The following is a 12,199-nucleotide window of genomic DNA, read 5'->3' as shown; positions in this document are numbered from 1 at the left end:
GAATGTTTCAATGAGATCCCCCCTCATTCTCCTGAACACCAGGGAATACAGCCCAAGAGCTGTCAGACATTCCTCAAACAGTAACCCTTTCATTCCTATACTTACTATTGGTCAGTTACTTTAATTATTCAGGAGTATTATTGGCCTTTAATGTGGAGAATCTATTGGCTATTAATAATTGTATTATTATAGTGTGATTGGTGATTGATTACGCAAATAAGGAATTTATACAAGGTTACCAATTAGTTAATATCCGTAACTTCTAGTCATTACTGTATAAAAATGGCATTTCTTTGTTCAAACTTTAGAACAGTGTGGTGGCAGTGCACAAGTAAATAAAATGTGATTGGCTCACCACAATCTCCTTAAGGGCAAACGGATTTGGGCTATGAATGCTCACTCTTGCAGCAAAATTCACATCCCAATAAAATGAATGAATTGAAAAAAGATCTCACATAGCTAAAAGTGGTGAATATTTGCAAATACTTTGTGAAAGGATGAGAGCTGCAGTGGATTCTCTGTTTTAAGCTGGATGGGAAATAGTCTCTATCATAGTATGTTGGATGGGTGCAGTGACTCTGAAAAGTGACCAATTAGATGGGAATTTGGGACAGGCCTTTCAATCAGCACCACAGAAAAACCAAACTGTGGCTGAACTTTATTAAAAGTAATTTTTCATCCTTTGCTTTCCTACGCTTTCCGAACATGAAACCAACAAATCCAATCTGAACAATTCCATTCAATTTCCAACAACTACAGCCATCTTAAAGAGTTCCAAATTTCAAAGTAAATTTATTATCAAAGAACTTATATGGCACCATATGCAAATTTGACATTCATTTCCTGCATATAAGTACAACATAATTTATGAAAAACTATTCATAAGTAAAGACTGACAAACAATCAATGTGCAAAAGGCGGCAAAATGTGCAAATAAAAAATAAATAATCCTGACAGCATGAATTGCAGAGTCCTTGAAAGTGAGTCTGTAGGTTGTGGGATCAGTTCAGAGTTGTGATTAAAATTCTCCACACCATTTAAGGACCCTGATGATTGTAGGGTAATAACCGTTCCTGAACCTGGCGATGTGGCACCTAAGGCTCCTGTATCTCCTGCCAGATGGTAGTAGTGAGAAGACAGCATGAACTAGATGGTGGAGATCTTCGATGATGGATGTTGCTTTCTTGTGGCAGTGCTCCATGCACCGTATGTGTGCTCAATAGTGGCGAGGGCTTTACCTGTGATGGACTGGGCTGTATCCATCACTTTCTGTAGACTTTTCTGTTACTGAACATTGGTGTTTCCATGCCAGACCATGGCCTAACTAGTTAGGATTTCTCATTTGTGTAGAAAAGTAATCCAGATAACCCTTTAATTTCAACATAACATTCCATCAAGTATATAATTCTTGGAATTTAAAAATGTGAAGAAACTCTTGCACAGTTACTGTAGTGCAAGTAAACTTAAAAGAGTGTGCGTGTGAGATGTGTGTGAGGTCCATTAAGAAGTTATATGTTACTGTGAACAGCTGCATTGGTTTTGGTTGGAGGTTTTATTCCAGTCATGTTCATGCTTAGAATGCCCAATATAAATAAGCTTCAGCTGTGCCCAGTGACAGGCTGAGATTAATACATATTTAATTATCGGAACAAGCATTTGCCTTTCGAGTTAGTTTACTTTTTTTAAAAAAGAGATACAGTGCAGAACAGGCCCTTCCAGCCCAATAAATCCCACTGCCCAGCAACCCCCCTATTTAACCCAAGCCTAATCACAGGACAATTTACAATGACCTATTAACCTAGTCCAGTATGTCTTTGGACTGAACCAGGAAACCAGAGCACCCAGAGGAAACCCACACATTCAGGGGGAAGAACGCACAAGAACCTTACAGAAGAAATCGGAAGTGAACTCCAACACACCGAGCTGTAATAGCGTCGTGCTAACCACTATGCTACAGTGGAGTTCATACTCTGTAAGGATTAAGTACATATTTGATAGAGAAATTCGTTCTTTCTTTGTTTTGTTGCAATGTGACAATAAAAGAATGAAAAAGATTTTTAAAATCAAATAAGTGATGTAAAAATTCTGCCTTAGCAAGAGATTATTTTGTTTGTCATTAGTAAATTATAAAGGATGGCAACAGTCCTGATTAGCAGCGCTGAAGGAAATGAAGCTCTGCTCTTTACTTTAATATGGTTACACCAATTCTTGGGATAGGCTTTCCTCCTAATGAGGAGAGTGAAGTAAGCGCTGTATTGAAATGATCTGCTGATGCACACCAGTAAGCCTCCCATCCTCATGTGGTTCTAGACCTGTGCACCTCCTGCTTCCATGTGGGTCTAGACCTGTGAGTCTCCCATCCCCATGTGGGTCTAGACCTGTGAACCTCCCATCCCCATGTGGGTCTAGACCTGTGAACCTCCCATCCCCATGTGGGTCTAGACCTATGAACTTCCCGTCCCCATGTGGGTCTAGACCTATGAACCTCCCATTCCCATGTAGGTCTATGCCACTGTATCTCCCATTCACATGTGGGAGCTTAATGTCTTGCAATGCTAAAATGTACTTACACAATCTGCTTTTTTGATGTAGGAGAGATTATTTTCCTATTTTGCCTGTTCAAAGATAAATCATAAATTTATCCATGTTTCTTTGATATTATCCTTTAACAATTATCTCAACTGTAGTGCTGAATGTAGATAAAGAAATGAAAATCAAGCAAGTTTCACTGAAAAGTCACCACTAATTTAAAAGATTACTTCCCTATTATATGTCAAAAGTATTCAAAAGCTGAATCAATATAATCTGTGTGAGTCCACTTACATTTAGGAAAACGAGAGTTTGTCCAACAAATTAACTAGAGTTCTGGAAAAATGCCAGACCTTGTTGAGATTGCACCAATTATATCTTTAGATTCCAGTAAAGATTTTGACATGGCTGATTAATTAACAAAGGCAATGGTTATGGATTGGGATTCAAGCACTTGAAAATATGATTAAACCAGGGAAAGCAAGTTTGTGGTTGTGATTCAAACTGTGTTAATTTGGCAAGGAGTGGCCAGCAGGGTGCCAACTTGACCAATGTTAAAGCTATTGCTGTTTATCTTGAATGTTAATGAGCTGGGCAGAAAGGCTTAAATCTGTATTAATTTACAAGGAGCATCACTGACAGCGGCTGTGGAAAACCCTAAGCAATAGAGGCTCCAAAGTAATGTAGTGTTTAGCATAATACTATGACAGTCTAACCACCTAAGTTCAATTTAGCCACTATCTGTAAGAAATTTGTACATTCTTCCCGTGATTGCATGGGTTTTCTGTGTGCTTCAGTTTCCTCCCACATTCCAGAGACATAAGGGTTAGTCGGTTAAATTGGTGGCATGGCTGTAAAAGGGCAGCACATGCTCACTGGACCAGAAGGACTTGTTACCGTGCTGAATCTCTAAATAAAATTTGAAAAAACAGGAAATAGCAAACCAAATTCAAAGGGTAATACACACAAAATGCTGGAGAAACTCAGCATTTCAGGGAACATCTATGGAGAGGAATAAACCATCAACATTTCAGGCCCAGACCCTTCATCCCATTTATTTCTCTCCATAGGTGCTGCCAGACCTGCTGAGTTCCTCCAGCATTTTGTGTGTGCTACTTTGGATTTCCAGCACCTGCAGAATCTCTTGTGTTTACAAATTCAAAGGGGTCTGGACAGATTGAGTTGGTGGTCTATAAAGGATGCAACAACAGAGTAGTATGCTTGGTGAGAATCTGAAATGACACAGGGAAGTGTGCTGCAGGAATGGAAAGCGAAATGAAACCTGGCTAGAAACCAAAATGGGTTCAAGAGCAAATGAAAGGGGTCTGACCATTTGAGAGAGGGCAGTGAGCTAGTCCAAGTAATTCTGGAGAAAAGGCTCAGAGAACAAGTTAGCAATTTTCCACTCCAAGGTTCTTGAGGAAGCAAATAAATCAAACTGTTTAATATATGCGATTGCAACAGCTCTTCAGTTTACAGAGCTGTTGAGATATAAATGCACTGTGTGTCGGGTGGTGAATGCATGCAAGAGATTGCCAGGACGCGCTTACCTAACAGATTTACTGGTGTTCCACAGGAAATGCCAGACTTTGTTGACAAAGCACACAGTATGCTTAGATTTCAGAAAGATTTTTGATAGAGTGCTACAGGAATGATTAATCAACACAGTTGGAAGTCATGGGACAGATGGCAAGCCGAAAGCAAGCTGACAATGTGGGGGAAGATGCTTGATAACAGAACTGAAATTTATATAACACTGAAATTTTTTTATATCAGATAATTAAAATGTGAAATCAAAAACTAAGTGTATTTAATAAGCAAAACAACCTGTGAGGCAAAGTATTTGATGTTAAGAATTAAAAAGCATTGCAGTTACACTATATTCTTGTATTCACTCTGACCTTAAAGAGTCATAGTATCATAGAATACAACAGCACAGAAACAGGCCCTTCGGGTCATCTACTGCAGCGGTCCCCAACCACTGGGCCGCGAGGAAACGATATGATTTGGCGATATGAGTTAGCTGCACCTTTCCTCATTCCCTGTCACACCTACTGTTGAGCTTGAATGCATGCGAGGTCATGACCCGCGCGTCATCCATGTCAGCGCGGGAAGAAGATCAATTCCTCGAGCTTGCAAATGACTGCGGGCTGAAAAGCATGTATGGCATAACACCTCTGCCGGCATTCTGGATCAAAGTCAAGGCTGAATATCCTGAGATAGCCACGAAAGCACTGAAAACGTTGCTTCCATTTCCAACATATCTCTGCAATGAATGCAATGAAAACTAAATTGCGGAATAGACTGGACATAAGGAACCCCCTTCGAGTATCGCTGTCTCTCATCACCCCTCGATGGGACCGTCTTGTTGCAGGGAAACAAGCCCAGGGCTCCCACTGATTCAGCGATATTGGTGTGTTGCAATAATTTTATATGTTCATATGGGGAAAATATGTGCTGTGTGTTTAATATCCAAACGTTACTTAAAATGTTATGATGCTATTGACTTATATAACCATATAACAATTACAACACGGAAACAGGCGATCTCGGCCCTTCTAGTCCGTGCCGAACGCTACTCTCACCTAGTCCCACCGACCTGCACTCAGCCCATAACCCCTCATTCCTTTCCTGTCCATATACCTATCCAATTTTTCTTTAAATGGTAATACCAAACCTGCCTCTACCACTTCTACTGGAAGTTCGTTCAACACTTACTTCAAGCTCCCCTGATAATTGACTTATCGCTATATTCATGCGAGGAAAATATGCACTGTGTGTTTAATATTAAATTCATTAGATAAACCCTTTTAGAAACGAAATTGAGTGTATTAGCCACTTATCATTTATATTGCGTTCATGATTAACACCCCCCCCGACAGAATCACCAAAACCGATTTGTAGAAAAAAAATCGACACATACACGCATGCGCACTGGTGCCCGCGCAAGGCTTCATGGTCATTGTAGTCTTTCTTGGGGTAAACCCAACGTATTTGACAGCTACTCTTGTTCGTTGGCAACCCTATCCCCCCCTCCACCCCCCCCACCGGCCGGTCCGCAAAAATATTGTTAATATGAAACCGGTCCTCAGTGCGAAAAAGGTTGGGGACCCCTGATCTACTGTGCCGAACCATTAATCTGCTTCCACTGACCTGCTTCCAGACCATAGTCCTCCATTCCCTTCTCATTCATGTATCTAAATTTCTCTTAAATGTTGAAATTGACACGACATCTTCTACTTGCACTGGGAGCTCATTCCACACTCTCACTCTCATCTGGGTGAAAAAGATTCCCCTCATGTTCCCCTTAAATATTTCACCTTTCATCCTTAACCCATGACCTCTAGATGTATTCTGACCCTACCTCAGTGGAAAGAGCCTGCTTGTATTTACCCCATCTGAACCCTTCATAATTTTGTATACCTCTATCAAATCTCCCCTCAATCTTCGATATTCTAGGGAACAAAGTCCTAACCTTTTCAACCTTTCCTATAACTCACATTCTCAAGTCCCGGCAATATCCCAGTAAATTTTCTCTGCACTCTTTCAATCTTATTTACATCTTTCCTATAGGTAGGTGACCAAAACTGCACGCAATCCTCTAAATTAGATCTCATCAACGTCTCATGTAATTTAAATATAACATCTCAACTCCTGTAATCAATACATTGATTTATGAAGGCCAATGTGCAAAAGCTTTCTTTATGACATTATCTACCTGTGACACCATTTTCAAGAAGTTATGGATCTGTATTCCCAGATCCCTCTGCTCTACCACACTCCTCAGTACCCTACCACTCATTGTGTATGACTTACCCTGGTTGGTCCTCGCAAAGCACAACACCTCACACTTGTCTGCATTAACCTCCATGTGTCATTTCTCAGCTAATTTTTCCAGCTAGTCCAGATCTTGCTGCCAGCTTTGATAAGTCTTCCTCGCTGTTCACCACACACCCCATCTTGGTATCATCCACAAACTTGTTATCCAGTTTACAATATCATCCAAATCATTGATATAGATGACAAACAACAGACCCAGCACACCACCATTCATAGGCCTCCAGTCAGAGAGGCAGCCATCTACACCCACTCTCTGGCATCTTCCACAAAACCAATATCCAATCCAATTTACTACCTTATTTGGAGTGCCAAGCGACTAAACCTTCTTGACCAACCTCCCATGCGGGACCTTGTCAAAAGCCCTGCTAAAGTCCATGTATACCCTGCCTTTCCTTCATCAACTTTCCTGGTACCCTCCTTGAAAAACTGTATAAGATTAGTTAGACATGACCTAATATGCACAAAGCCATGTTGACTATCCCTTATCAGCCCTTATCTATCCAAATACTTATATATCCAATCCCTTAGAATACCTTCCAATAACTTTTCCATTACTGATGTCAAGCTCGCCAGCCTGTAATTTCCTGTCTTATTCTTACAGCCTTTCTTAAACAGAACAACATTATCTATCCTCCAATCCTCCAGCACCTGACCCGTGGCTAGGAATGTTTTAAATATTTCTGCTAGGGTTCCTGCAGTTTCTGCATTAGCATCACACAGGGTCCGATGGAATATCTTCTCAGGCTCCGGGGATTTATCCACCCTAATATGCCTCAAGACAGCAATCACTTCCTCCTCTGTAATCTATATAGAGTTGCTGCATTTCCTCACAATTGTATACTCTGTGTCTGCACCCCGAGTAAATACAGATGCAAGAAGTCAATTTAAAATCTCTCCTACATTTTTCAGTTCCATCAATAGATTACCACTCTGATCTTTCAGAGGACCAATTTTTTGCCCTTGCTATCTTTTTGCTCTTAATATATCTATACAAGCCCTTAGGATTCTCCTTCACCTTGTCTGCTAAAGCAGCCTTATGTCTCCTTTTAGCCCTCCCAATTTCATTAAGTTTTCTCTTGCATTTCTAATACTCCTCAGGAACCTCAGTTGTTCCTACCTGCTTATACCTGCGATGTACCACCTTCTTAACCAGGGCCTCAATATCTCTTGAAAACCAAGGTTCCATAAGTCTGTTAAACTTGCCTTTTATTCTGATAGAAAAATACAGACTCTGTACTTTCAAAATTTCACTTTTGAAGATCTTCCAATTACCAAATACACCTTTGCCAGAAAACAACCCTGTCCCAATCAACACCTGTCAGATCCTTTCTGATACCATCAAAATTGCTCTTTCTCCAATAATAGTCCCCCTCCAGTTCAGGTGCAAACCATCCCTTCTATACAGGTCCCACCTTCCCCAGAAGAGCCTATGATCCAAAATCTGAATCTTTCCCTCCCGCACTAACTCCTTAGACATGTATTAAACTGTATGATCTTCCTAATTCTGGTCTCACTAGCACGTGGTAAAGGGTAAGAGTAGCAATCCTGAGGTCACAACCTTGGAGGTCCTGTCCTTTAACTTAGCACCTAACTCCCTGAACTCACTTTGCAGGACCTCATTACCCTGACCATGTATGTCATTGGTAGCAAAGTGGACCACACCTCTGACTGCTCATCCTCCCACTTAAGAATGCTGTGGATGCAATCCAAGACATCCCTGACTCTGGCACCGGGAGGCACCAAACCATCCAGGAATCTCGTTCTCATCTACAAAGCCTTCTTTCTGTTCTCCTAGCCAAGAATCCCCTATCATAATAGCTCGCCTCTTCTCCCCCTTCCATTCTGTGCCACAGAATATATAGAATATTATAGTGATATAATATATAACAAAGAATTATAGCAAACGAACATTTGCAGAAGGGCTGATCTTTGCAAACATTCCATTCTATGTTAAATAAAGCAAACTTTGTACCAAGGGTATAGAGAGTCTTTAAATCCTTTTCTTATTAACTACACAATGATAGCACTGGAGGGTAGGACTGAGCAGAAGTTACATGAACTGTGAGGCAGCAGCATTAAAAGCTGTATGCTGTATTCTCTGAAGTACCTCTGCTACTATAATACAGAAAACAACAGTAATTTGCTATCACAATGCTGATAGAAGGACTACAGTTCTGAAATATTCAGTTCTATTTTTCTCTCCCTGTATGCTGCTTGTCCTGTAGAACATGGTTTGGATTTCCAATATCTGTATTTTTAAAAATTTCTATTGTGGTTACATTACCAGTCTCACAACCATAGGCCTGGACAACTGACGCAGATAGAAAAATCTTACCATGGCAGTTAATAAATGAAGCAGATTTTACAGAAAGCTAGTATCAATGACTTCAACCACAAAACTTCTAGATCGTTGTAACAATCACTAATGCCCTTTCACAGTCGGAATGTGTGATCCTTACCCAGTGTGGAATACAGGCAACTATAAACCTCTAATATGGTTGTCTTGCTCTGAAATGGCAAACTCATGGGCAACTTCCACAACATCCACACCCATTCAACAAATGAATAAATCACTTTTGTTTTCCTTATTCTCAACAAGTAATTTGAGATCAATCTATTTGTCTAAGGATATTCTACAAGCTCCATGTAAATCTAAGTTATTGCTTTAATCTAAGCGTGGACTGATAAGAAATTGCAAAAGCAGTCACTGGATCTTCACAGAATTTAAACAACCAGCTGGTCAATTCAAAAATTTGAGTATCAGATGCTTGTGTCAATAAATGACTAACCATATTTACATTTAAATTGAGTAACTTCACTCCTCCGTCAAGAACATTGCCAATCTGAACTATAACCACGTGACAACAGGATGTTTCCAAATCTGAATCTGAATCAGGTTTATCATCACTGACATATGTCGTGAAATTTGCAGCAGCAGTACAGTGCAATATGGAAATATATTCTTACTATTATCTATATATAAATTAAATTAGTACAGAAAGTAAACAAAATTAAAATAGTGAGGTAGTGTTCATGGGTTCAATGTCTGTTCAGAAATTAGATGGCAGAGGGGAAGAAACTCTTCCTAATGTCAAGGGTGTGTCTTCAAGCTCCTGTACCACCTCCTTTCTGTGATTCCAGGAACTTGAAGGGGTAAAGAAAAGGGCCACTCACCTCGTCCACCCACTTAACGTAACGTGCTAGCAATTGCAGTGTCAGTTTCCAGAAACGGTGAGCCAGTGGAGGAAGGTAGATACCATCATCCCAGCATTTCATAAGGTTCTGCCACAAAATGCAAGTAACCTGAAGCCTGAAATCGCTTCCATCTAAGTCAAATAAATCAAACATTGTTAGTACAAACCTTTGAACTGGTTTTGTTATGTTTTGAAGAGGTTAACTCCATTTATTCTTCATTTAAAATACTTCCATTGGAACTAAAGTAATTACCTGGTGCTTCCTTCAAACCTTCAGACAAAGCCGCCTCCAAATTTCCTGCAATTTCTTTGAATCTATGAAAAGATTAGATAAAACAGAAATAGCCACAAGATCAAATGTTTCTTGAACTGTGTATCGACTCAACGAAAAAAACATGAAAAAATATTCAGTATATACATGCTTTTTGACAGTGGTCAGGTTTCTCTTTCATTCCATATTTTTCCTATTGACAAGTTTCCTGATGTCTATTAAGTGCAAGCCACAGAATTTATTCTTAACGCCCATTCTTACCATGTGAGCAGAGGAAAGCTTTACCTTCTGCCCTTCAATTAGATTGTGGCTGATTGATAAATTATTTACTCTGGAGCTGTGAAGGCAGAGGGAAAATCTGATCTCTAAGTTTCTAAGTTTACAAGGAGCTCAGATAGAATAGAGGGTCGGTTTCTTTTTCCCAGAGTCAAAAACTCCAGTACTAGAGATTTTAAGGGGTAAGTTCAAAGGAAATATGCAGGGCAAGGTTTTTTTCTTTTTACACACACGTGTGGTGGTTGCAAGACTCAAAAAGAGTTACTTTCCCCAAGCAATAAAGCTGATCAACATCTCCACCCACTAACCCACCCCTCCACACCCCCAACCACCACTACTTTATCATTTCCTGTCAGTCACCTTATGCACAGACACTCCTGTGCCTACCGTCACTTTACGTACGTACAATTTATCTGTGTAGTTGTAACGCGCTGTAAGGTTTCACTGCTAATGTAATGGCTGCTCTGTGATGTTCCACTGCTAAGGTCATGGTTTCCCTGTAGCAGCAATGTTTGGGTAATGACTAGAGATAACGGGGCCTTTGGAATGTATGTTAGCCAATGAGCAGGATGTTGTTCTTTCTTGTGGGTCTGGAAGCAGGGATTTTGCAGTCTTTTGTCGGCAAGAGATGAAGAGACAAGATGCATGTGGAAAGAGCAGGTAGGCCACCGGACGGAGTGGACGGGGAGCAAGGGTCGGAAGGTCACCGACGCTCGGAGGAGGTCGATGGTGGACAAACAGTAAACTCCAATGTGCACATTTGACTTTTTTCTGCAAAATGGGCCCTTTTTCTTTTTCTTTTCTTTACTAACCCTATACTCAAATTAGGACTTATAAAGTTTAATTGCATATGGTGTACCGTCTGATACTTTGCGGTTCGGATTTGTAACCGGGCAACACATCAAGCAGCATCCACACAAACGAGTTTTCTCAGTTTGGTGGGGCCAGAAGCTGTCTTCCCCTAGGCGAACATATGCTGGCTGGACCTGAGGGTTACATAAAAAAGCTATCTTATGTACTTAAAGACTACTTGCTGTGGTTTTTTATTATTGCGTCCTTTATCTAATTGTGGGTTTTTTTGCGCTGCATTGGACCCGGAATAATTTTGTTCTCCTTTACATTTAAGGGCTGGAAATAACATTAAACAATCTAAATTACTTAAATGCACTGGCAGGGGTAGTAGTGGAGACAAATACAACAGTGAATTTTCAGAGGCTCTTAGATAAGCATATTAATGTGTAAATAATGAAAGGATATAGACTTGTGTAGCCAGAAGGGACTAATTTAGTTGTCTTTTAAAACATGCATGGAACATAGAACAGTACAGCTCAGTACAGGCCCTTTGACACATGATGTACTGACCCAAATTATTTTTTAAATAGTAATTTCTTTGGTTCAGTGCAACCTTGTGGGCCAAAGAGCCTTTTTCTATACTGTACTGTTTAATGTTCTATGTACTATGGTTATGCAATCCTAATAACACTGTCTAATTAAAAAGTAAACCTATCTCAGCCCTGCTCATTTCAATTGACTACAACCTTCTTTACCTTTTGAGGACTTAGTTGTGATTTTTCACTGTTCTTTGTGGAAATAGCCTTGATTAGTTCACATCTATACTCCAGCACTTACAAAACAACTTTACGCAATCCAGCACCATGGCTAGATCTTTAGTCCTGGTTTGATTCTCAAGATTCATATTTGTGTATTCTATTGGCACAGGAGGCCCAACTTGTCTACGCAGCTCTCAAATCAATCCCTTCCATCCCATTCTCCACCCATTTCACATTCATTCTCATCTGCCCATCAACTCCCTCCTAGTTCCCTTATTGGCCACCCTCACTACAGTTATTTACAGTCACCAATTAATCTACCAACTACATTTTTGGAACATGGAGGAAAACTTGAGCACCCAGGGGAAACCCATGTGATTACAAGGATAACACAGACACTCCGTATAGACAGCATTATCTGTCGCACCACTGAGGTAAACATATTGTTCAAAGTGGCAGCGCCCAGAACATACTAAAGCACGTATGGGGTGTCTAGGGAGGGGTAGCACCTCTGGTAAAGGGCTTGTCATGCCCTATCT

At 40.3% G+C, this 12,199-nt stretch overlaps 1 protein-coding gene across 2 annotated transcripts in view; it reads right to left on the bottom strand.

Moving 5' to 3' along the window:
• cog2 (component of oligomeric golgi complex 2) overlaps window positions 1-12,199 on the bottom strand; it is a 67,330-nt gene that overhangs the window by 24,094 nt on the left and 31,037 nt on the right. For both annotated transcript variants that reach the window (XM_063039927.1, XM_063039928.1), the window contains exons 11-12: window positions 9,817-9,878; window positions 9,544-9,695 (exon numbers count right to left, since the gene is read on the bottom strand). In XM_063039927.1, coding sequence (XP_062895997.1) covers window positions 9,544-9,695; window positions 9,817-9,878 — 214 coding nt within the window. The remainder of the gene's footprint in view (window positions 1-9,543; window positions 9,696-9,816; window positions 9,879-12,199) is intronic.

This window comes from Mobula hypostoma, chromosome 2, assembly GCF_963921235.1.
Source record: "Mobula hypostoma chromosome 2, sMobHyp1.1, whole genome shotgun sequence".
Classification (NCBI taxonomy): Eukaryota; Metazoa; Chordata; class Chondrichthyes; order Myliobatiformes; family Myliobatidae; genus Mobula; species Mobula hypostoma.
Note: the sequence above shows the minus strand (reverse complement) of the source record. Positions and strands in the feature narration are given on the sequence as shown.